General features: G+C 43.7%; 1 protein-coding gene across 1 annotated transcript in view; it reads right to left on the bottom strand.

Moving 5' to 3' along the window:
• Nucleotides 1-23,638, bottom strand: part of ATP13A5 (ATPase 13A5) — a 110,016-nt gene that overhangs the window by 68,807 nt on the left and 17,571 nt on the right. Inside the window, exons 3-10 of the mRNA XM_044669503.1 lie at nucleotides 21,802-21,975; nucleotides 20,864-21,010; nucleotides 20,320-20,390; nucleotides 20,134-20,214; nucleotides 12,594-12,663; nucleotides 10,547-10,681; nucleotides 4,755-4,827; nucleotides 712-840 (exon numbers count right to left, since the gene is read on the bottom strand). Coding sequence (XP_044525438.1) covers nucleotides 712-840; nucleotides 4,755-4,827; nucleotides 10,547-10,681; nucleotides 12,594-12,663; nucleotides 20,134-20,214; nucleotides 20,320-20,390; nucleotides 20,864-21,010; nucleotides 21,802-21,975 — 880 coding nt within the window. The remainder of the gene's footprint in view (nucleotides 1-711; nucleotides 841-4,754; nucleotides 4,828-10,546; nucleotides 10,682-12,593; nucleotides 12,664-20,133; nucleotides 20,215-20,319; nucleotides 20,391-20,863; nucleotides 21,011-21,801; nucleotides 21,976-23,638) is intronic.

Genomic DNA, 23,638 nt, shown 5'->3' with positions numbered 1-23,638 from the left:
CACTCTCTCTCTCTCTCACACACACACACACACACACACACACACACACACACACACAAACATCTGTCTTGAAGTAGGAAAAGGAAGGTAGCCCCCCAGTCCAATAATAGAGAAAGAATGTTCACAACTTCTATCTAGAGATATGATCCTGACCAGGAACTAATCCCAGAAACCAGCCGCCCCTAATGATTCTCAGCCTGTGGTGATCATGGACCCCTGGGAGTCAAGGAAGTTTCTGTTTTCATTTCATTTTACACTACCAAGTTCCATTTTGACCTCTTATCCACCAAGATTATCAGATCTTCCAGCATCCTGAGCACACCATTTGGGAAACACTCCAGTTGACCAATGTCCTTTCAGACTGAATTGTCTCTTCTCTCCCTTTCAGCTCCAAAGCTTTATAAGATTCTAGGAAAATGTGGTACCAAGAACCAAGCAGTTGTCTGAAGAGGACAGAACCCAATGAAACAGTGATTGCTCTGAATCTGCTCAGAAATTTCTAGGATTGCAGTCTACAAACACACCCAGGACTTTTTGTCCTTTCTTGCCAAATGGACTGGAAGCTCCCTGAGCACAGTGGCTCTATTTGGAATTTCAGTGTGTTCCCTTCAGTATCTCATATGTCATTTGATAAGATCACTGTCATTGTACTCCAAAGATAGACTTAGGAAGACAAGGAATGACTTATACCCATCCCAGCCAGTAACCTACCTGTCAGCATGCCCTCATTGACAATGCAGTTTCCATCAATCAAGACAGCATCACATGGCAAGGAAAGCTTCCCTGGCAAAACAAGGACATCTCCAGGCACCAGGAGACGGGACTCAAGTTCCTGCAGACCTGGGCAATAAAGAGTGAAACCATACATGGAACTGATGGGTCATTTCTATCTTTTCAAGCTGCTTTGTTCTTGCCTCTCTCCCTATCCTCTCCAGCTACCTGTCCTGCTGATATCCCTATTTGATCTTTCCATCTGCCCCACCACCTGATTTCTTCCTTTTCTGGCAAGACTCTAAGAAAAGGCCATCTACAATGGATGCCTTCATGCCCTCGCCTGTTGTTGATTGTGTAGGTCTCAGTTGTGTCCAAATCTTTCTAACCGCCTTTGGGGTTTGATTGGCCAAGATACTGGAATGGCTTGCCATTTCCTTCTCTAGCCTGCTTTACAGATGAGAAACCTGAGAGAAAAGGATGAAGTGACTTGCACAGGGTCACCACATAGCTAGTCAGTATCTGAGACAATATTTGAACTTGGGTCTTCCTGACTCCAGGTCTGGCACTCCATCCATTTTGCCTCCATTTTGCCCTCTCTTCTTATTCATTTCTTAACCCCTTATTATCTGGCTCCCGGCATCATCTTGTCACTAAAACTGCTCTCTCCCAAGTCACCAATGTGACTTAATTATTTCATTATTTAATCTCTACAGCCTTTGACCCTATAAGTCACCTGATTCTCCAGAATCTTGTCTTCAAGTTTTGGGGCAGCCTCTCTCCTGATTTTTCTCCTACCTATCTGAACACTCTTTTTCTGTCTCCTTTTCTGGATCCAAATTCAAGTCATGGCCACTAACCTTAGGTGTCCTACAAGTTCTGTCTTAATGCAGGAAATCCCAGACTTCAACATGGCCACAAGGGAGCACAGAGGGGGACCAGATGAACCACAGGAAACCCTGCACTTCTATGTGGCAATAGAGAACCTGAGGCAGCAGAACCCAGAGCAAGGGACTAGACCAGGCCATAAAACAATGAGGGAATTGGTAACATGTGGTGCTAAATCTAGCTGTACAAAAGAGCTACAAAACTCATCAGAGCAAGGCAACAGGGCCACCTCCTTGAGAGACACACAGTGAGGAACAAGAGCAGCTGGCCCTACCCCAAGTACCAGAGAAGAGTACTCCACAACCTTGGAGCAGTCTGTCCTCTACCCTAGGAACATAGAAGAATGTCAACAGATAGATAAGGTAACAAAGGAAAATAGCTAGAAAAACAAGCAAAAGACCAAAAAAATATACAATCTTGCCCCTAGAAAGTTACTTTAGTGGCAGAGAAGACCAAAATACAAACTCAGAAGAGGACAACATTGCCAAAAAGGAAATATGTAAAGCCCCCAAGGAAAGTGTGAAAGGATGTCAGATCCCAAAAGAACCCCTGGAAGAAATGGAAAAGAAGCTAAAAAACCCAAATAATAAGAGAATTGACACAAAAAATAACAAGGGCTGGGATAAAAGTTCACTGAAGAAATCAAATGCCTAAAAACTAGGCCGAAAGGAAAGGGAGGCACAAAAATACATTGCAAAAAAAACTCCCTAAGGAATAGAATGGACTAAATGGAAACAGAGGCAACAAAATGAAGCAAACAACTCTTTAGAGAGTAAGATTGGCCAAATTAAAGGAAACACAAAAACTCAAAGAAGAAAATAACCTTCTAAAACTCAGAATTGGACTAACAGAAGCTAATGAACCTACAAGACATCAGGAAACAATAAGACAAAAAAAATTAATGAAAAAATATATGAAAGTCTAAAATACTACACTGGAAAAACTACCAACCTACAGAATAGTTCCAGGAGAGATAATCTGAGAATCATCAAAGTTCTGTCTTGGAGCCTCTTCTCTTTCTATGTTACTTCATTTGATCATCTCAGCAGTACCCATGAATTTAATTATTATATCTATATTGATGATCCTCAGCTAGGTGGCACAGTGGATAACATGCGAGGTCTAAAGTCAAGAAGACATAAGTTCAAATCCTTCCTAAGACACGAGCCGCATGACCCTGTGAAAGTCATTTGATTTCTATTTCCTTCAGTTTCCTCATCTGAAAAATGGGAATAATAAAAGTACCTACCACTCAGAGTTACTATAAGGTTATGAAGAGACAGGGTTTGTAAAGAACTTAATACAAAGCCTGGAACAAAGTAGGCACTATACAAATGTAAGCTGCTGTTGCTATTGTTACTACTACTGTTACTGCTACTACTACCACTGCTGCTACTGCTGCTAATACTACTACTCTACATATCCAACCTTAACCTCTCTGCTAACCTCCAGTCTCCCATCTTCAACTGCCCTTCAGATATCTTGAATTGGATGTCCAGTAGATATCTTAAGTTCTACATTTTCAAGAACTCATTATCTTTCCCTCTAAATCATCCTCTCTTTCTAACTTGCCTATTATCATCAAGGGCAACACTACCCTCCCAGACCCCCAGACTCTCCACCTAGGAGTCATCCCAGACTTTTCCTTCTCTCTCACCCTTAAATCCAATTTATTGCCAAGACCTGTTGATTTCACCTTTGAAGCATCTCTTGAATACATCCCCTTCTTTCTCGTGACCTTGTCCCCACTCTGGTACAGATCTTTATCACCTCATTTCTGAACTATTGCAATAAGTACTTGAGGTTCTGTCTGCCTCAAGGCTTTCTCCACTCCAGCTCATCTTCCATTCAGTGGTCAAAGTGATTTTCTTCTGACCATGTCATCCCCTGTGCAATAGACCCCATTAGCTTCCTATTGCCTCCAGGACCAAATGCAAAGTCATCTGGTATTTCAAGAGCTTCATAATCTAGCTCCTCCTCCTTTTCCAGACTTTTTACACCTTATATACCCCTGTGCACTCTTTGATGCAGAGACACCAACTTTCTTTCTATTCTATGAATAAGATACTCTAACTTTCAGCTCCAGGCATTTTTTCTGATGGTCTTCCATGCCTGAGATGCTTCTTGTCTCTACTCCTGGCTTTCCTGGCATCCTTCAAGTCCTAACTAAAATCCCACATGAGACAGGAAGCCTTTCCCAATCTCTCTTAATTCTAGTGCCTTCTCTCCCTAAGTCATATTCTTTTATTCTCTCTATAGTTTGTTTCTGCGTATCTGTTGGCTTGTTTTCTTCTCCATTAGACAATGAGCTCCCTGAAAGCAAGGACTGTCTTTAGTCTTTCTTTGTATCTTGAGCTTTTAGCACTGTGCCTGGCACATAGTAGACAATAAATACTGATTGACCAACTGACTCACTGTGAGCTCTGAGTTGATTGTGCTTGGTATCCAGTGCTTAGGTTGGATTGGGGCCTTCAGCATCCCCAGGAAGCAGACACAAAGCCTTAAGGCAACACAAGAACCAGATGCTATTGCTGCTGGGAGCCCAGCACATTATTCAGATTCTGTTTGATTTCTTGAACATCAGGAGTTCAGATTTATCTTCATGGATTCTGAACCTATTCCTGCTTCTTCCAATGGCCTAGCTCTTCAAGCTGTTCCTCGGTTCTTATGGTTCTAGCTCTTCATTCCGCCTCTGAAACCAACTGCTACCCCTAGTCTCCATTTAACATGGGTAAGAAACCTATGTACTATTCCAACAGTCAAATATTCAGTCAGCAAAATTGTTCCAAAGCAAGTTGAGAGATAGGCCAGGAGAGGGAAAGGTAAAGAAAAGTAACCGATGACACATTTCCCCTCAATGAGCTAATTTGAGGAAAGAGAGAGACAGAAACAAAGGGAAACAGAGGCAGAGAACATAAATACACACAGAGAGAAACTAGGTAGTCTAGCAAAGCAAAAGGGAAGGGAGGTTAAATTAATTGAGGACAACATCCACATATAAGTATGTTAGGAGTGTTGGAAGTAGGGCAGTGAGGTTGTAGTGAGATGATTGTGAATATCTTCAATCAGAAAATCGAGGAGATTGATATCGCTAAACAGAAACAAATTCCATGGTGGGATAATAGAAGATTTAACAAAAAGGAAAGGTTACCTACCTTCCTCCCTGGTGTGGATTGTGACCTGAATTTTGTTGTGCCCCTCCACAAGGTTGTGTAAATTCACTGATTGCTGCAAGATTCAAAGGTGAAATATAAATACCAGAAAGTCAAGCTCCTGAAAATGCCCTCTTCTGCTCTCTTTATGGTTGAGAGCAGTGTTTGCAGAGGAGGAAAGCATTTTTCCCCCTCCTTTTGCTCTGTGTCTTCTCATCACCATCACCACCAAAGCCCTCCCACTCCCCAGCCCCTATCTTCCTCTGCCATTCCACTCATTTGTGCCCTGTGGGATCTCCATTCTATTGTAAACAAACTGCATGGCACCTTGACCACCCCTTTGCCAGGATCACTCCCATCATCTGCCTTCTCCATTCCTACTCACATGCTCCTAAACACTGCTATTGGAAGTCACATAACTGTTCCACCTCCATTCACGCCAAATTCATGCTATCTAATCTTAATTCTGTCTTCATTACTATGTGACAATCTATTTGGTCTTCAGGAATCAGCTATCCGACTTTGCACAGCAGTGAATTCAAACCTTTTCTTATCAGCCCCCTCATTCCATGCCAAATTCCTTCCCACATAGCAAAAGAATTTGTCTTCTACTTTCTTGGAAAAAAAAAAAACAATGGGAGCCATCCTTTGAGAACTGCCTCTTCCCCTGATATCTCATATTAAAACTCCCATAAAAACCCCACGTTGAAGCACAGAACATCCCTCCAGTTCTCTTCCTTTGCTCTAGTTCCTGACAAAGAAACAACCTTTCTCTTTGATGAGATTAACCCTTACTTGTGCTTTTTTTAATTTTTTTTTAACCCTTAACCTCTGTGTATTGGCTCCTAGGTGGAAGAGTGGTAAGGGTGGGCAATGGGGGTCAAGTGACTTGCCCAGGGTCACACAGCTGGAAAGTGTCAGAGGCCAGATTTGAACCTAGGACCTCCCATCTCTAGGTCTGACTCTCAATCCACTGAGCTACCTAGCCGCCCCCCTTACTTGTGCTTTTTAACCCCATACATCTATTGGCTTTCTATATGTCAATGTTTCTTTCAATTTCCTCTCCTATCCTTTGAGCACTTCCCTTCACATTCTCTCCTTTTCTCTCCTCTGGCTTTCTTTGATGCTTACAAACAGGTTTGTCTCCTTCCATCAAAACAAGGAAAACAAAAAACAAGACCAAAACCCCTTCAGGTGATCATCCCATTCTCTACAGCTCTCTCTCCTGTTGTATCTCTTCTCTCTTTCACTATGTTCATGTTGTTTCCCTTATTAGAACACAAACTCCTTGAGGGCAGGTCCTGTTCTGTTTTTATCTTTGTAGCACCCGTGGACAGAGAACAATACCTGACACATAAGAGATACTTAATAATTCTCATCAAGTGATTGGCTGCTTCCACTTCCTCACCTCCCTCTGTCTGCCTCTCTCTGAGTTCTAGTTCCACAATGCCACAGTTTTCTGGTCACCTCTGCCTGAATGTCCCATTGCTATCTCAAAATCAAAATGCCCAAGACGTGCTTCATTTTATTTTGTCCCAAACTCACCCTCCTCTAAATATTCTTTCAATTGAAGACACCATCCTATTTCTAGTCATCTAGACTTTTAGGGTCATTCCTCACTTTCCCTCTCCCTCACCCCCCCCTGCTTCCAATAAGTTCCCAATGTTTATCCATTCTGCTTCCTCAACAGCTTACAACTTTCATACATACACACACACACACACACACACACACACACATATATATATATATATACACTTACATATATGTATATGTAGATATGTAGATTGATAGATAGATAGATAAATTAGATAGATAGATAGATAGATAGATAGATAGATAGATAGATAGATAGATAGATAGATAGACAGACAGACAGACAGACAGATAGATAGATAGATAGATAGATAGATAGATAGATAGATAGATAGATAAATAGATAGATAGATGATAGATAGATAGATAGATAGATAGATAGATAGATAGATAGATAGATAGACAAATTAGATAGATAGATAGATAGATAGATAGATAGATAGATAGATAGATAGATAGACAGACAGACAGACAGACAGACAGATAGATAGATAGATAGATAGATAGATAGATAGATAGATAAATAGATAGATAGATGATGGATAGATGGATAGATAGATAGATAGATAGATAGATAGACAAATTAGATAGATAGATAGATAGACAGACAGACAGACAGACAGACAGACAGACAGATAGATAGATAAATAGATAGATAGATGATGGATAGATGGATAGATAGATAGATAGATAGATAGATAGATAGATAGATAGATGATGGATGGATGGATGGATAGATAGATAGATAGATAGATGATGGATGGATGGATGGATGGATGGATAGATAGATAGATAGATGATGGATAGATGGATGGATGGATGGATAGATAGATAGATAGATATCCTTTCTCTACACTTAAAAAGCCTTTAGCCCAAGTTCTATCTCCTATCGCCTCTTCCCTGGACTATTTCAATAACTTCCTGTTGGGCTCCCAGCTCTCCAATCCATTCCCCACTTAGCTGCAAAATTCATACTTCTAAGACTCAGGTCTAACTTACCCAAGAAACTTTGTGGCTCCTGCTACCTCGAGGATAAAATTAAAACTCCTCAGCCTGGCACTGGGAATTCTCCACCATCTGTCTCCCATAACTCTTCCAGACTGCTCTTGTCTTACTTCTCTTTGCATGCTTTATGTGATAGTCTAAGCGGCCTCTCACTTGCTGTCCAAACTCAACAGACCATCTCCCAGTTCTGTGCCTTTCCCAAGCCTGTGTCTTCCTAGTGCCTGGAATGTTTGGCCTCCTCCTCACAACTACCTCTGAGAAATCCTGGTTTCCTTCAGGACTCAGCTTGGGTGGCCCATCTCACAGGCCCCCTTTCCAGAGATCTGTTTCTCCTGAAATGCCTTTATATTTACTTTTCTGTTTCAGAGGATTGTCTCCCAGGAAGCTCCTTGAAGGCAGAGACAGTTTCTCTGTAGTGTCTGTAGCCCAGTGCCCTGTATACAGTAGGGACACATTCAATATCTGTTGAATAGAAACATCCCTAGAGGAGGCTCCAAACCAGCAGCCAAGTCCAGCTGGTGATTACTTGGAGAGCAGACCCACAAGCTGAATTTGGTTTCACAGTGAATTCATGCTCGAAAACTCTGTGTGGACACACTCCAAGAGACTGGCCCCCTTGAGAAGACAAACCACCGATGGCTCAGAAGTTAGAACTTTGGCTCTGTTTAATCACAGTCCAGGGCAGGCAGTATCGCCTTACAAATGGGCTTGTATCCATAAATTTGTTTCTAAGTCCCTTTGATTCCTCGGTTGTATTTCCCATAGAAAGAAGGCTACGAAATGAATTCAGCACCCAAGACTGCTCCCCACCACCACCACCTCAAGCCTTTTATTCTTCTGTAATATGGCAGAAATGCCATAGATTAACTGTCTTTAAATGGAATTGTAATCATTATCTATGTGGTGCTTCTGAGTCAACAAGGCTCTTTCTTTCTGCTCCAAAACAATGAGAGAGATGGAGGGAGAGGGGGGGGGGGGAAGGGCAATTGTCAAGGAAGCCATATCATGTAGCTGGAGAGGAAAGGAAATGAGGAGTTAGGAAACTGAGAAAGCGATGGAGGCCCAGTGAATGCAGGACTCCCCTGCGGCAAAAGGAGGAGGAAGAGGGGTAGAAAAACAAGAGCAGGCTTGTGCCTCTAGGTGAGATTGAGAACGTAGAAACAGGAAACATTTGAAGTTATTTTGGTCTGGCTTTGGGATGATAAAGGTCAGGCTGGCTCTGTCTGAGCTTGGCTTTAGCTTTTTAACTATGAAATATGGATCAGGTTGATCCGTACCAGTAAAATGCAAATGTCAAGAGGCCTGGTTAGGCAGAAATGCTGCTCCTGCCAAGCCATCATGGCCCATCAGTCAAGTCTGGCAGCTCAGTTTGTCCCCTCTTGTGAATCCAGTCAAATCAAGTCAACAAACACTTTCTTCTTGGCCTTCTAGTCACCAAGGTAGAATTTCAGGAAGTACCGATGCTTTTCTCTTAGATTAATTACCATGGTAAAGGGATTAAATTCTAGTCCTCAGGCTCAAGGAGAGATTCTTGGCAGAATTTCTAATTATATATATTTTAATGTTGCCACCCTTTTTGGAGAAGTGAGAGAGACTCAGGGGTCACCTAAAGAACACCAGCTGGTAACCTAACTGCAAAGCCCACCCGAAAGAAAACCGAAACCTCCAAATCCGAATTTCTCTTACTCTAAGGCAGCTTCAAGGTAGCCTTTTACAAAGTGCTTACAAACCATGAAAAACAACTTCTGTTGGCCGGTTCCCTTCCCCTCTGCCTCCACCCCACACACACATTATGCATTGACTGCCCTCCTAGAAAACGGGAGCTATGTCAAGTTTAGGAGCTCCGGCTCTTTTTATATCATATCTCCAGCATTTAACATGGTGCCTGGCAGATATTAAGCATTTAAGTAATGTCTTATCTGCCTCTGTCTCTCTGGCTGTTCTCTCTCTCTCTTTTCTCTCTGTCTCTCTGTCTCTCTCTGTCTCTCTGTCTCTCTCTCTCTCTCTTTCCCTCTCTCTCTCTCTCTGTCTCTCTCTGTCTCTCTCTGTCTCTCTCTCTCTCTCTCTCTCTCTCTCTCTCTCTCTCTCTCTCTGTCTCTCTGTCTCTCTGTCTCTCTCTCTCTCTCTCTCTGTCTCTCTGTCTCTCTCTCTCTCCCTCTCCCTCCCCTCCATGTGTAATGGCAAAGGAGGGGTGGGGGAAGCAGGCATTGGAATGCTAAGCTGATAGCAGCCCCTAAATGGAAGAGATTGGGGGAAAGGCATGATGGCACATAATGGGAGTACCATCCCCCCCCTAATTTGGAGCATGATACCACTGGTTCCATTCTGCTAACCATGTGCTAGATAGCCAATCTGCTAGCCGGAGGGCTGGGCCCTCCCCAAACAATGGGGGATTTCTTCATATTTCCCTTCTCTCCATTTATGAAGTAAAAATCCTTTTGAAAAAACGGATAAATGTTATTTAGTGAAATGAAACTGGGGGGGGGGGGCTGATCGATGGAGGAAGAACACACTGGAATGAAGGCTAGTGCTAAGAACAGGGGAGGAAGACTTCTCCAGCCTCTTAGTGGAACTCCAAAAGGGCCAACCAGGAAGTCCAGTCAGGCTCTCTTTGGAATATCCATTAGACTCGATTAGACAGAAAAAGGATAGGCAGGTAGATAGCTCGATGGGTAGCTAGATCATTAAGCAAAGGGGCTTACATTCTAAGAGAAGAAACAAGGCATGGAAGAGCCTGGGGACAGGGCAGGAGTGACGGGGAGAGAGAGTAGAGCCAGCAGGGGATGTCCAAAAGCAGTGCCAGATGTAACTGGATTAAAATGATTCTAGACCTACAGGGCGGGCGAGGTCCACGGGTGGCTGTTCTCTAGAAGGCAGCAGCAGAATTCTGGTGTGTCGGGTCTAGGGCAAATAGAGTTCTCAAAAAGAGGCCCCTCAGCAAAGCCTTCTTAAGCAGTCGCTGCTTCCAGACACGCAGCCCCAGCTTTGGAAAGCATCCAGTCATTAGCGAGATTTTCCTCCCTAGACTTGTCTCGTTCTGCCTTCCCAGGATGGCTCTTAGTCCTCTCTGCTAGGCTCAAAGGGCACAGACCTCTCCAGATCCTGGCAGCCCTTCCCAGGCGTCATGGGCTTCGCTTCTACCAGGACAGAAGCAGCCCCCAGGAAGGGGAGGGGGAGTCAGCCAGCGGCCTTACCTGCCGGAGATCGTAGACACTTAAGATGATGGAAATGACAGTCAGGATGATGATCGCTACGGAATATTCGATATAACCTTGAGACAGCCACAGAGTCAAGGTAAATGCTTGGAACACGTAAAATGGATTCAAAACCTGCAATGGGAAAGACCCCGTCAGGCCTGGAAACTCTGCCTTGCATTGCCCGGGTCCCCAAGGCCAGAAGGCAGTGGAATCATTTTTTTATATTAAAGATTCGCAACTTCTTGGTGTTCTGAGATGCCCCAAGAAGGTGGGGGTCGATGCACTGAATAAACAGAAGAGGATGAACAAATCTTTCAAGATGATTCCCAGCCCAGGCTTATAGGAAGCCCACCAGGACCTCGGGTCAGGCTCCAGTTCTGCTATGAAGGACACTGAGGGCTGAATTCGAGAGTCACCAGTAGAAATGCTGGCATAACTCAACCCCTTTTCCCTTAGCATGCATTCCCCCATGCCTGTCTTCCACTCCTTCTTTTTCTTTTTTTAACCCTTAACTTCTATCTTGGAGTTGATACAAGTATTGATTCCAAGGCAAAAGAGCAGTCTATGCAATTGGGGTTGTGACTTGTGCAGGGCCATACAGAGAGGACATATCTAAGGTCAAATTTGAACCCAGGATCTCCTATCTCCAGGCCTGGCTCTCTCTGCACCGAGCCACCCAGCTGCCCCTATAGTACTACCTCTGGATATGATCTATTTGTGGTTGCTGCTGCTGTTCCGTCATTTCAGTCATATCTGACTCTTCCTGACCTCATTTGGGGTTTTCTTGGCAAAGATATTGAACTGGTTTGCCATTTCCTTCTGCATCTCATTTTTGTAGATGAGGAAACTGAGGCAAACAGGGCAAACTAATTTGCCAAGGTCGCACAGCTAAGATCAGACTTGACTCAGGAAGATGCATCTTCCTGACTCAGGCCGCCCCTGCCAGGAGGTGAGCGCTCCTCAGTTTGCCACTTGCGGTGTCGAGCAGTTCTCATGACTCCCAAATGGCCAGAGACTAAGGGAGTCCTACACACTGAAGACGAGGGAGAAGAACCTCCTCCATCCGAGATCAGAGTGCTGGGCAGCTCTTGGCTGGGGACGCGCACGTTGGCCCGGCTCACTCAAGGTGCCGCTCGCTGCCCCTCCAATAGCTCTCCTCTCCCAACCGCAGAGCTGACGAAACTCTTTTCTCTTTCTTTCGGGTCCTGGGAATGATGTGACCTGGGCACCCTTAGCCAATGACAGTTGTTGGCCATAAGTCATGCACGTGCATTAGCGGGAGAGAGCTCCAGGAAGGAGGCTTGACAGCCTGGAGCTCTTCCTTTCCTCTCGTTTATTTTTATCGCTTTTGTGTCCTAAACTAGCTCGTTGTCTCTGCTGTAACCTGCCTTACTTACAAATGACAGCAATTCTGTTTGCTTAGAGCAAATCTTGTTCTGGTGATCTCTACAGGGATGCTGATGCTATTGGGGGTTCAGGAACGCTCAGTCGCCTTTTGGGGGGAAATTCTGGGGGAAGAGCAAGACAATAAAGCACAGGCATGCCCTGATTTGATAAATCTCTATTGATCTCAGGTACCTTGAAGCCAAATCTCAAGAAAGGAGGGTTAGCTTTCATTTACAGCATGGAACAGTGCAAAGACCACTGGATGTAGGGCTGGAGAATCTGGGTTCAAATTTCACTTACTAGCTGTGTGTCCTTCACTCCATTATGTAACGGGGATTTATTTCGTTTTGTTGAGGGCTCCAGTTTCTTCAGGCACAAAATAAGGTAATTTGATGAGCTGACCTCTGAAACCCTTCCCCTCCCCAGCTCTATAATCCTGTGATCGTCCAGACCAGTTCCCAGAAACCTAATGCAGAACCATACTTAGAACCTGAGCACAGCCTGGGCAGGGTGAGAACGCAGCTGAGAGGAAAGGTTCCCAGTGCACGGAAGCCATAATGGCATTTGTTACGGAAGGCCGCTAGCTCACTGCTTTGGCATGACAAGTGTGTAAAAAGGGGGGAAACGGATCCCCCAAACTGAAGTGGGAGCAGGTTACCTGTTTAACAAGCAGTTTCCAGATCGGTTGAATTTCAACTTCGATGGCATTTGGTCCACAAATCAACCTCCTGCAAGACATTGGCCATTCATTAACATAAAATCCCAAATCTTTTGGAAAGAACATGCTGTGATAATCCATGTAATCCAGATCGAATCGCTGACCATCTCCGGGGAGGGCAGAGGATAGAGAGGGAGGGAGACAATTTGGATCCTAGAACTTCGGAAAGCTTATGCGGAAAATGAATTAAGAAAGAAAGACCACGGCAGTAAAGGGTGCCTCTTCCAGCTCGATTCTCAGTTCACATCGTCAGCTTTTCATTCTTTTCTTCAACTCATTGTTGGTTCAGATGATGACGAGAAGGCCAAAACGCCAGCATGAATCTGTCCCTGGTTAACTAAGGCTGCGTTTTCTCTGAGAAGTCATTTCACTTAAAATAGACATTACATCTAACGCGTACGCAGTACGTACATGACAGGATGTTCCGGTTCCCACCAAAGAAGTCCTGCTCCAATTGCTTTCCCACCCTAGTCACGCATTATGGATGCTGGGGCCTCAAAGGCTACATACATAGATGGATCACAACACTTGGCAGGTTATGCCAGGGTGGAAATGATTCACGCGTCATCCCCAAAACGCACTGAGGCTTCCGTCCAAGGATAAGACTCAGTTTGGAGATGGAAATCAACAGGTTGGACAAAAGGTGATGAATCTGTGGGCCGTGGCAACCGAATAAGCAAAAAAATTGGTGCCCACTCTTATGGGTGGGAGCTTTTGTTTCTACGATGACCAGGTCAAACAGGGCTAAGACCGAACCCTACAGTTTTTGAACTGTTTATAAACATTAATTTAAGGGGTGGCACTTTATTTATTTTTAAACCCTTAACTTCTGTGTATTGGCTCCTAGGTGGAAGAGTGGCAAGGGTGGACCATGGGGGTCAAGTGACTTGCTCAGGGTCACCCAGCTGGGAAGTGTCTGAGGTCAGATTTGAACCTAGGACCTCCCATCTCTAGCCTGACTCTCAATCCACTGAGCTACTCAGCTGCCCCTAGGGGTGGCACTTTAAATAAGAAATCTTTGTCTAATGATCAATGCATTGCTAAACTCTCAGAGAAACAGACCCACACCAATAAAAAGACTTTAATCGGTGTACATTAAACTATTTTCTTCAATTAGAGAGTCCAGAAGCCCTGGACTTGTCAAACAATAAATAATATCCTGAAAATGAAATGGGCTCTATGCTAATAGACGGGAAATGATTGGTTCCAGATACAAGGCCGTTTCCAAATCATCTCTCCCAAGATGGCAAGTAGATCACTGACAACAAAGAGCAGAAGTTAATTACCAATGACAAATTAGAAATTATGGCAAAGTGAGAAGACACTGATGTAGCATTCAGACAGTTCATTAGAGAGAGATGATAAAAGAGAACTGAAAGAACTATTTTTAATTTTTACCTTGAAAATAAACATTATATAGAAAACTCGAGAAATTTTAGTTGCTATTCAAAGAGAAATGAATGGTGGAACTGTATTTCCAGAACTGATGAGAAATCAGCCATTGGATCATGATTGGAGATTACTTTGGCTATAATTCTGCTCACCGCCAATATTTTTTTAAATGTATGTCTTTATTTTATTACATTATTGATAAAGTATAGACTTTATTATCTTGATGTTTATTTAAGCCTACGAGATTGGCCAAGGGTTGATTAGAAAAAGAGAAAATATTCATTAAAAAGAGCTTTCTCCAATCATATAACCAATGATATTAATAAAATAGGTTGGGGACTCATAAGCTAATTAATTAAAGGGATGTTCCTGCTTTATTAATTAGCATGAAAATATCTAATCTCATCCATGGATTAATTTAGACCTGATGAGAATGAATATGGAAAATGGGCCAGGTAATAAAGAGAGAAGTGGTATGATAGGACCAATAATTTCCTGACTCGGCTCTCTTGATGTCACAGAAACAGTTTCTTCCTTTACTTCCAACACAAACAGCACGATTGCCCCCAGCGTTCCTGATGAACCTCCCTGGCCTAGAGTAATAAAAGGTCTCAGCCACAGCTCTTATCAGACTTGGCGAATGCTTGAGTCATTCAAGTCCCCAGACCCTAATGGCATAAAGGATTTCCAGATGAAGACAGGGAGGCTGAGTCCAGAGAAGCTAAATGTCACTCTAGCCTTGTTAAAAGTTCTTGCTGTCCTAAGACAAAGTAAACCTCCTTTGTTCAATGTCTCACAAGTACCTCACTTCATCTCAAAATCAAATCTGAGGGGGCAGCTGGGTAGTTTAGTGGAGTGAGAGTCAGGCCTAGAGACAGGAGGTCCTGGGTTCAAACCCGACCTCAGCCACTTCCCAGCTGGGTGACCCTGGGCAAGTCACTTGACCCCCATTGCCCACCCTAACCACTCTTCCACCTATGAGACAATACACCGAAGTACAAGGGTTTAAAAAAAAATCAAATCTGAGCTGACATGTCTACAATAGGTAGTCACCCAATTGAAGATATACAGTCAGCTACACTTTATTACAAGAGATTATTCATTGGATGGTGAATTTGGGGGCAAGGGCTTGAAAGAGAATGAATGGTATAAAAAGATGTAAAACCATTTAAAAAAACCTGTTCCTCCTCTAATATCTTGAATTCAGTCTCCTTTCTTTCTCTCCTTCCACTCCCTCATTCCTCCTATTCCTGCTCTTTGACCCCCTATGACATTTTTGCCCATCCATCCCTCCTTGTCCATCATGCATTGCTAAATTCTGTCTAGATCATGTGATCTCCCTCATTCTATTATTCTATACTTCTCCTTTCCATCACTAAACGCTATGACAGAACACCAAATTTGCAATCACCCTCTCTACTGGCTTTCCACCTATTCACTATTTATCTCTAGAGTCAGGCTTCCTAGTTCAACGGTCTTTGAAAACTACTTTCCCCAAAGTGGATTTTGGTCTTTTCTTTTTTTTAACCCTTAGCTTTTTTTAAGAATTTATACTAAGTATTGTTTCCAAGTCAGATGAGCAGGAAGGGATAGACAACTGGAGTTAATGGACTTGCCCAGGCGCATAGCTCAGAAGTGTCTCAGGCCAGATTTGGACTCGGGACTTCCTATCTCCAAACCTGACTATCTATACACTGAGTCACCTAACCGTCCCCCACTTTTGATCTTTTCAATGAAAACTGTTTTGTTTTTCTTAATCTTAAACCTTCTTGGCACGACTTCATTATATGTTGACCATTCCCTTTCCCACACACCTTTGCTGTCCTTGGCTTCCATGACAAGGGGTTTTTTTCTGTTTCTCCTCTTATGAGGCATAGGATCTAATAGGAACACAGATTTAAAGGTAGAAGGTACCTCGGACACCATCCTGTCCAAATCCTATCATTTTGCAGATGTGGAAACTGAGGCCCAAAAAGCTGACGTACTTTGACTAAGGTGTCACACACAAGAAGGAGCAGGAACAGGAATTGTAGTCAAGCCCTCTGACTCCAGGATTCATTTCAGGCTAACCATTCCCTCTTAGTCTTCTTTCCTGGGCCATCATCATCCAGCTCCCTTGTCTTAACTGCAGATGTCCCCCAAGGGCACATTCCCACTTAGGCAAAGTCTTGCCTTCTCTCCCCTTTAGGGGTCTCATCATACAATGTTTGATCACACGCACACAAAAGAATCTCAAACCTATCTATCCAGCCCCCATCTCTCCAACGAATGGCAAGCCTTCATCTCCAATGGGCTGCTTGCCAGATCTACCTGGATGACTAACTCTAACCCAAATTCAAATTTCTCCTATTCAAAACACAGCTTGCCATCATCCCGACTTCCCCAAGCATGCTCTTTGTTCCAGCGTTCTTGTTTAGGTTGAAGACTCCTCTATCCGGACCCTTACTCAGGCTAGAACCATTGAAGTTAGCCTGGATAGTAGCTCCCCCCTCAACTGCCCATATCCCAGTCAGTGGCCAGTCTTGTTGCTTCTACCTCCTCTTCCACCTTCTCTCCCTTCACATGAGAACCACCATAGCTCATGCCTCATCACCTCTCCCATTAGGGATTACTGCACAGACTTCCTGTCAGTCACCCTATATCAAGACTATCCAGCCTCTCCTCCCTCCAATACATTTTCCACACTTCTGCCCAAATGATTCGGCTCCGGTCTGTGTTGCCAGGCTTAATAAGTAGCATAAGCTTTCACAATTTTGATGTGCTCTCTACTTCCACTCGTCCCTCCCCCGTCCATCTACATAGCTACTAAAATAGCCTTCCTGTTGCATATATCTGCCCATATACCTTCCTTGAAGAAGTAACAGCTTCAGTGTTTCCCTTTTACCTGGAGGATAAAATACAAATTCCCTACTTAGCCTGACGTTTAGTGCCTTCCACAATTGGTCCCCGCCTATTTTTCAGCCTTATTGTAAAGCATTCTCCATTCATATACTCTAGATAGTAGTCGAAATGAAAGCATTATTGCTTGAACTTAATGTTTGCTTCACATTTCCATGAATTCATGAAATCCATTCCCCTCGTATCTCTTCCTCATATCGGCCTTTCAGAATTTTTAGGGCTCAGCCCCTCAGGTGTCACCTCCATCAGAGACCCTTCTCTAATCCCCTCAGATGAAGGTGGCCTCTCCTTCATTGTTTCTGTCATTCAGTCATTCAGCTATGTTTGACTCTATTTGACCTCGAGGATCATAATGTCCATGGGGTTTTCTTGGCAAAGATACTACTAGAATGATTTGCCATTTCCTTCTCCAGTCCATCGCTTTTTTTACAAATGAGGAGCTGTGGCAAATAGGGGTTAAGTGACTTGTCCAGGGTGACACAGCTAGTAGTGTCTGAAGCCAGATTCGAACTCAAATTTCCTGACTCAAGGTCCAGGGCTCTATTAACTGCAATACCTACCAGCCTTTCCCTGTCTCTTATATTCTCAAGTGATTTTATCTGATCTCTCTTCTGTTTCCACCTCTCTCTCTCTCTCTCTTATATTGTATCTAGCTCTAAGCATGCTGTATCTCCCGCTCCCACTCCCAGTAGCCCTCCTGAACACTAGAATAAAATCTCTTTGAAAACAGAACTGTTTTGTTTTAGACTTTGTATATTCAGCACCTCGGACAGCACCCTGCAATGTGTAAAAGGCTACTTCATTTGAATTGAATCAAGTGGATTCTGGATGAGGGTCTGTATCCACAGTTAAGCCTCAGTTTTCCTGAATGCGCTAGGAGTGACAGCTTCCTTTACAAGTCATTTTCTGGAGAAAAACAAAATTGGCAACTTTCCCTTAGATCTTACTTATTAATCCTGTCTGTTTCCTTAAGCTTGTGAGAAAACACGTCAGAATGCCTTCCTTCACTAAGACATTAAGATGTACAGAATATCACTCTTCGGTGACTTGAATAGCTCTTTAATGTCCATTCAGGCCCTATTTACCTCTGATGGCTTTAATATTCAAAGGTGACTGAGCGCTGCCTTGTTTTTCTGTTTCAGGGAAGTCTTTTGACTAGTGTGTCATGGGTGCGAAAGCTTTGCTCCTCCACTTGGCAAAACTCACTTTCTAGGAGTTAGGAACAAGCCAAGACTGCCTCTGAGATAGAGGGAGCAGCCTGATGCTTAGGAGACTTTCTAGTAAATGGGGGCTTGGGTGCATTAGAAACGATTATTTCCTGGTCAATGGGCTTTAAGGTAGTCATGGTAGAGAAATGCTTCTCTACGCCAAAACCAGAGATGGGCTGACTCAGCTCTCTGGCAAGGGCAGCAACATGGCTTTCTTGGGATTTGTTTTTCTCTATCTACCATGCCCTCTGACACTAGCTCCTCTTTTCACTCCCCTCCTCTTCTTCCTTTTTGTGCTCTTTGACTGCTTTTTATATCTTCCTCTGCCTGATACCAGGCTCCCTTCTCCTTACTATTAACCCCTTCCTTTATTTTCTTTGCTAAGAAAATAAGAAGTGCCCATCCCAATCTTCCCCATCCTCAAATGGATGAGGTCTTGTGGGGTGGGGTGGCAAAGAAACAGTGATCAGAGCCTGGTGAATAAAATCCCCCCCTTGCTCACTGGCTTTTTGAGAACCGTCTTATTTATTATTGCTACACTGGATCCTTACAATCAGTTCTTAATAGAATAGTGCACCTGCTGGTGCTGGAGAAGTAAATCCCAACCATAAGAAGGCCACAGCCCTAGGACACCCTGCCTGACTGTGCTCTTCAGGGCAGAATTTAAGAAGATATTTGTCAACTACTTCTCTTAAACCTCTAGAACAAATAAATAAATAGATAGATAAGTGCTTAAACAAACAAATGAATGAATCGTGCATTTCAAAATTAATATACAATAACTATTATATTTTATAAAGTTTATTAATAATAAGTAAAGTAAAAAACTAGCTAACCCAGCCCAGTCCTGAGAGAAGAAGATGAGAGAGGGAGGAGTTTCAGAACTTATAAACAAACAAGTAAGCACCCCCGGAAATGAAAGGAAAAGGATGCTGAGTAATACAGAGAGGAATTCTGGGGAATGTAGTTCAAAGGTACAAAATTCCTAATTAATACAAGATACACACATATACATGAATATGTATATGTGTAGACATATATCTCCATATATATGTATATACATCTCTATATATACACATAGCTTTAAGTTTGATAAAAATACTTCAAAATAATATTTCATTTGATCACCACAACAACCTTGAGAATTAAGTGCTATAATTCTCCCCGTTTTAGAGATGGGAAAGTGAAGGCTGAGAGAGGATAAATGAATTGCCTGTGGTCATATACTAGGAAATGACTGAGACAAACTCTGAACTCAGGGTTTCCTCTACAACAGAGGTCTCAGACATGTGGCCTACTGTCCCAAGTGCAACCCACCATATTAAAATGTAAATGTGGAAATAGTTAAAAAAATTAGTAAAAAATATAAATAGGCCTAGATAGTATGGGGTTCTCTAAGTCAATATGTGCCTGGAGCCTCCCTCATGTACAGTTTAGTGCTTCTTCTATTGGAATTTGTTGCCATGGTCTACACCATCATGAACCTATGAAGTATGTGAAGGGCCGTGACATGGAAAAGGGATTAGACTTGTTCTGTTTGGCCCTGAGGGCAGAACCAAGAGCAATGGGTCTAAGTAGCCAAAAGGCCAAGGAAGGTTTGAAACTCAAAAAGATTTCTTAACATAGAGTTTTCCCCAAATAGGGGCTGCAAACTTGGAAAGTCCTGGCCACTTTCTCAGCCCTGGAGGTCTTCAGGTGAAAACCGAAGGAGCACTTGTGTGCATTGTTGTAGAGAGGATCCTTGTTTGGGTCTAAGTTACCTCTTTGGTCCCTTCCAACCCTAAGATTCAGAGAAGAGAGAACAACGCTTTCCAAGGTCTGAGAGAGAAAGAGGAAGGACGTCCTTCAGATCACCAGAAGGAAACAAGATGCCAGCCGCCATAACAGAGACCAAGGGTCCAAGAAGAATGAAAGGTTAGAAGGAACAGTCTGACCCGCTTTCTAGAGAAGGGAGGCATCTTTGGGAAGTCCTTCCTCCCTACCTGATCTCTTGTTCTTCCTTCTGCAGGCCAGACCCGAAAGTGTGGTGAATGTCCGAGCAGGAGTTACTGTCTTCCAGCAGCCTGTGGGAACAAGAAGAAGACCTCCTCCGCTAGTAAGGCCATGCTCCCCTGACCTCTGGGTCGCCCACCATGCCCCAGAGCTTCCGTGAGACACGCCAGACTTACCCAACTTTCTGGAATCGCTCCTCAACGTTGTCCCAAACGTACCTGATTTTCTGCACCTGGATGCAACGCACCTGTAAAAGCCAAGGGAGAAGGACCCGCTCAAGCCATCCCGTGCCCTCCAGTGGAAAGATCCCCGGATTTCCTTTCGGAGGATATGGGTTCAAGTCTCAGATCTAGCCCTAGTCTCAGGGTGACCTAAGGCAAGCCTCTTCCTTCCTGAGGCTTCAGTTTCCCCATCTGTTAAATGGGAAGAGTAGGCAGGACGAGCTAACTCAAATGTCCCTTCCCCCCTCTCATTCTGAGTACCCTGTACTTCACTTGATCTTCTACTGATGGTTTACAGAACTTGTCTCCTTCCCACAGGATAGCTGGTGAGACGGAGTGTCCCTAAGCGTATTGCCCAAGGCCAGGCAGCTGGTAAAAGTCACGGCTGAGCCCCAAAGGCTGTGTTCTGCCTCCGCCCCAGGCACTAACCACTGTGCCATCCTGGCTCTGGGCTCCGCTGGGTCCCAGCCCTCAGACCTTTCCTCTTAGAGTCACTTACTTTAAACTCCGGCTTCAGCACAGCTCTGTTTATGACCGAATGACGGTCGGCAACAACGGCATCTCCTGACTTCGAATGGATGGGATTCTTCAGCACTGACAAGTACAGGTAGATCACCTTCTTCCTTGTGTACTTCTGAAATTCATCCTAGGAAGATGCAAGCGAGATCAGCCACTTCCCCAGAATCCCTCGGGGGAGAGAGGGGGGGAGAGTAGATAACCAACCAATCCATCCTCACTGCATCGAGTCACCAGAAAGGGCTCAGGAGGAAAGCACTGACTGTGAAGCCAGGAGTCCCGGACTTGGGTCCCAGCTCTGCCACTTACTCAAGTCCAGGACTTCTGGCTCCACAATCAGTAACTTCCCCCTGGGCCTTGCTGGCAACTTAGATGCAATTTTTTTTAAACCCTTGTACTTCGGTGTATTGTCTCATAGGTGGAAGAGTAGTAAGGGTGGGCAATGGGGGTCAAGTGACTTGCCCAGGGTCACACAGCTGGGAAGTGTCTGAGGCCGGATTTGAACCCAGGACCTCCCGTCTCTAGGCCCGACTCTCACTCCACTGAGCTACCCAGCTGCCCCCTTTAGATGCAATTTTTGCAAAAATAAGAGGGCTGAGGAGCAAGGAAGGCATAGAAGCTGCCTCCTCTTCTTCCAAAAAAGAAAATTCCACCTGCTGGCTTGGCCCCCTGAGGATTCCTCAAGGAAGAGAGCTGATTAGGGAGGCAGAATGGAAGGAATCCCATTCTCCTTCCTCTTCTTGTTTTTCTTCCTGTAAACTGAGAGACTTTTGGAATACAGAAGGCCAATGTCTTTCTCATTCTGGACTATTTGCCCATAGGCTTCTCTTGAGGAACGTCATTGCCCAGGAAGCCCCCAAAACACCCAGAATGAGCCCCATCTCAGCACGTGCGCTCACATGCCAAGCAGAAGGAACTCACTGTTGTCCGAAGCAAAACAATGTCAGCTTCTTTCAAGGGACAGGGTGCACAGTGTGCCCACACGTTCCACTGTGGACGCCAGTAGAAAATCAGCATCAGAAGGCCACAGGAGAGGACGGACCCTAAGAGGCAGAGGGCTCTTCGGAGAGTCTGGGTCTGGTAGCCAAACACTTCCTGCAGAGAAAACCGAAAGTCTGGTTTATACTTTCCTCCAGACAATTCTGAGCTTGATGTCCACCAGCTCGAGCAGAGTCCTGACCACAGAGAAATCTGGCTTCAGCTTGATAAATTTGCATCGTTCACTCTTTGATTACCTTGGCACGAGGACCTGAACAGGAGAAGGTTAGAGGGAGCCGCCAGCAAGGAAGAGCAGGAGGGAAGAAGGGGAAGCTCCTGAGGCCAGATTCCATTCTCGGCAGAGAAATTGTAAACCACTTGTCATATGCCCACCCCTAAGTGACCTGGACTCAGGACAAACTTGGTTTTTTCCAACACTTTCTAAAAATTGTCTGACAAGACATTACTTTTTTATTGAAAATTTGAAGAGAAACACATTACATGATGCCAACTTCATTCAAGTTCTGTAGCATGAATAACCAGGAAATGTTTGACTCTGCCTTCCCTCTCATACTTAGCACAGTACCTGACACATAGTAGGCACTTCAATGGTTTTTTTTTAATTAATATTGATGGATTCTTAAAAAAACTTCCTTATTTTCACTAGGAATGAACATAAATTTCCATTTGGCTTTTAAAATCTATCACAGCTTAGATCTGACCCATCATTCAAAATAGACCGCATATTGTTTCCCTCCTCACTGTCTCTGTATCATTCAAGTTGTCTTGCTAACTGTAGCCCATAAAGGACATCCTCTTTCCTCTGCCCGTGACATTGCACAGGCTCTTTCCCCACTTAGAATTCTCTTTCTCCTTACTGCCGTGGTTTAAAACCCCTAGTTTTCATCATGTCTCTTCTTGACTCTCCCCACCATCTTCACTCTGGTGTCTGCTCACAAAATTACCTTGTGTTTGCCTTTTATTAACATGTATGTTAATAAACATATAGATGTTTATATTTTATACATTACATTATATTTATACTTTTTATTTATACATTTATAATGTATACATTACATTAATATATTACATATAATATATTAATCAATATATTATATGTAATATATATATAGCTCCTACCTATGACTAGAGTTGTTCCCCTGGAAGGATATAAGCTTCATGGGGGAGGATTTCTGTTTATTCACGTTGGTTTTTGTCTTTGTAGCTACAGATGTCCCAACACATAGCAGATTCTTAATAATAAATATTTGCTTATTGATTGGATGGACACTACCAATGGACAACAAGGTGGCCCCAGATTTAAATAGGAGGAAGCTGAGAAATGGCAAAAATCCCTTTAATGATGCCAACTTCTTTCTGGATCACAGACCCAGATTGTTAACTATCCTGCCAGTGTCATCAAAGTTTCAGGTCCAGGGACACAACAGTCATTGAGCAATTAGAAATGTATTCAGATGGCCATGAAGAGGCTCAGTGTGGGTAGGAGTATAATGAAGGAGAAGAACTAGAGTGAACAATGTCAGGAGGGTACTGTGTGATGAGAAAGGAAGAAGCAGTGATCATACATTTCCCAAGTCATACCACCTTTGAAGAACTGAAAAGCAGCAGAACTCCAAAACTAGCTCTGAAAACAGCAACATGAAGAATCTGAACCTTCTGACAGCATTTCCTGCCCCCTGGAACAGAGCCCAACTTGGACAGGAAGTTTAAAGCCAAGACACAGGCTCTTAAAAATGAACAAACAACAACAAAAAAAATA

This window comes from Gracilinanus agilis, chromosome 3, assembly GCF_016433145.1.
Source record: "Gracilinanus agilis isolate LMUSP501 chromosome 3, AgileGrace, whole genome shotgun sequence".
Taxonomy (NCBI): domain Eukaryota; kingdom Metazoa; phylum Chordata; class Mammalia; order Didelphimorphia; family Didelphidae; genus Gracilinanus; species Gracilinanus agilis.
Note: the sequence above shows the minus strand (reverse complement) of the source record. Positions and strands in the feature narration are given on the sequence as shown.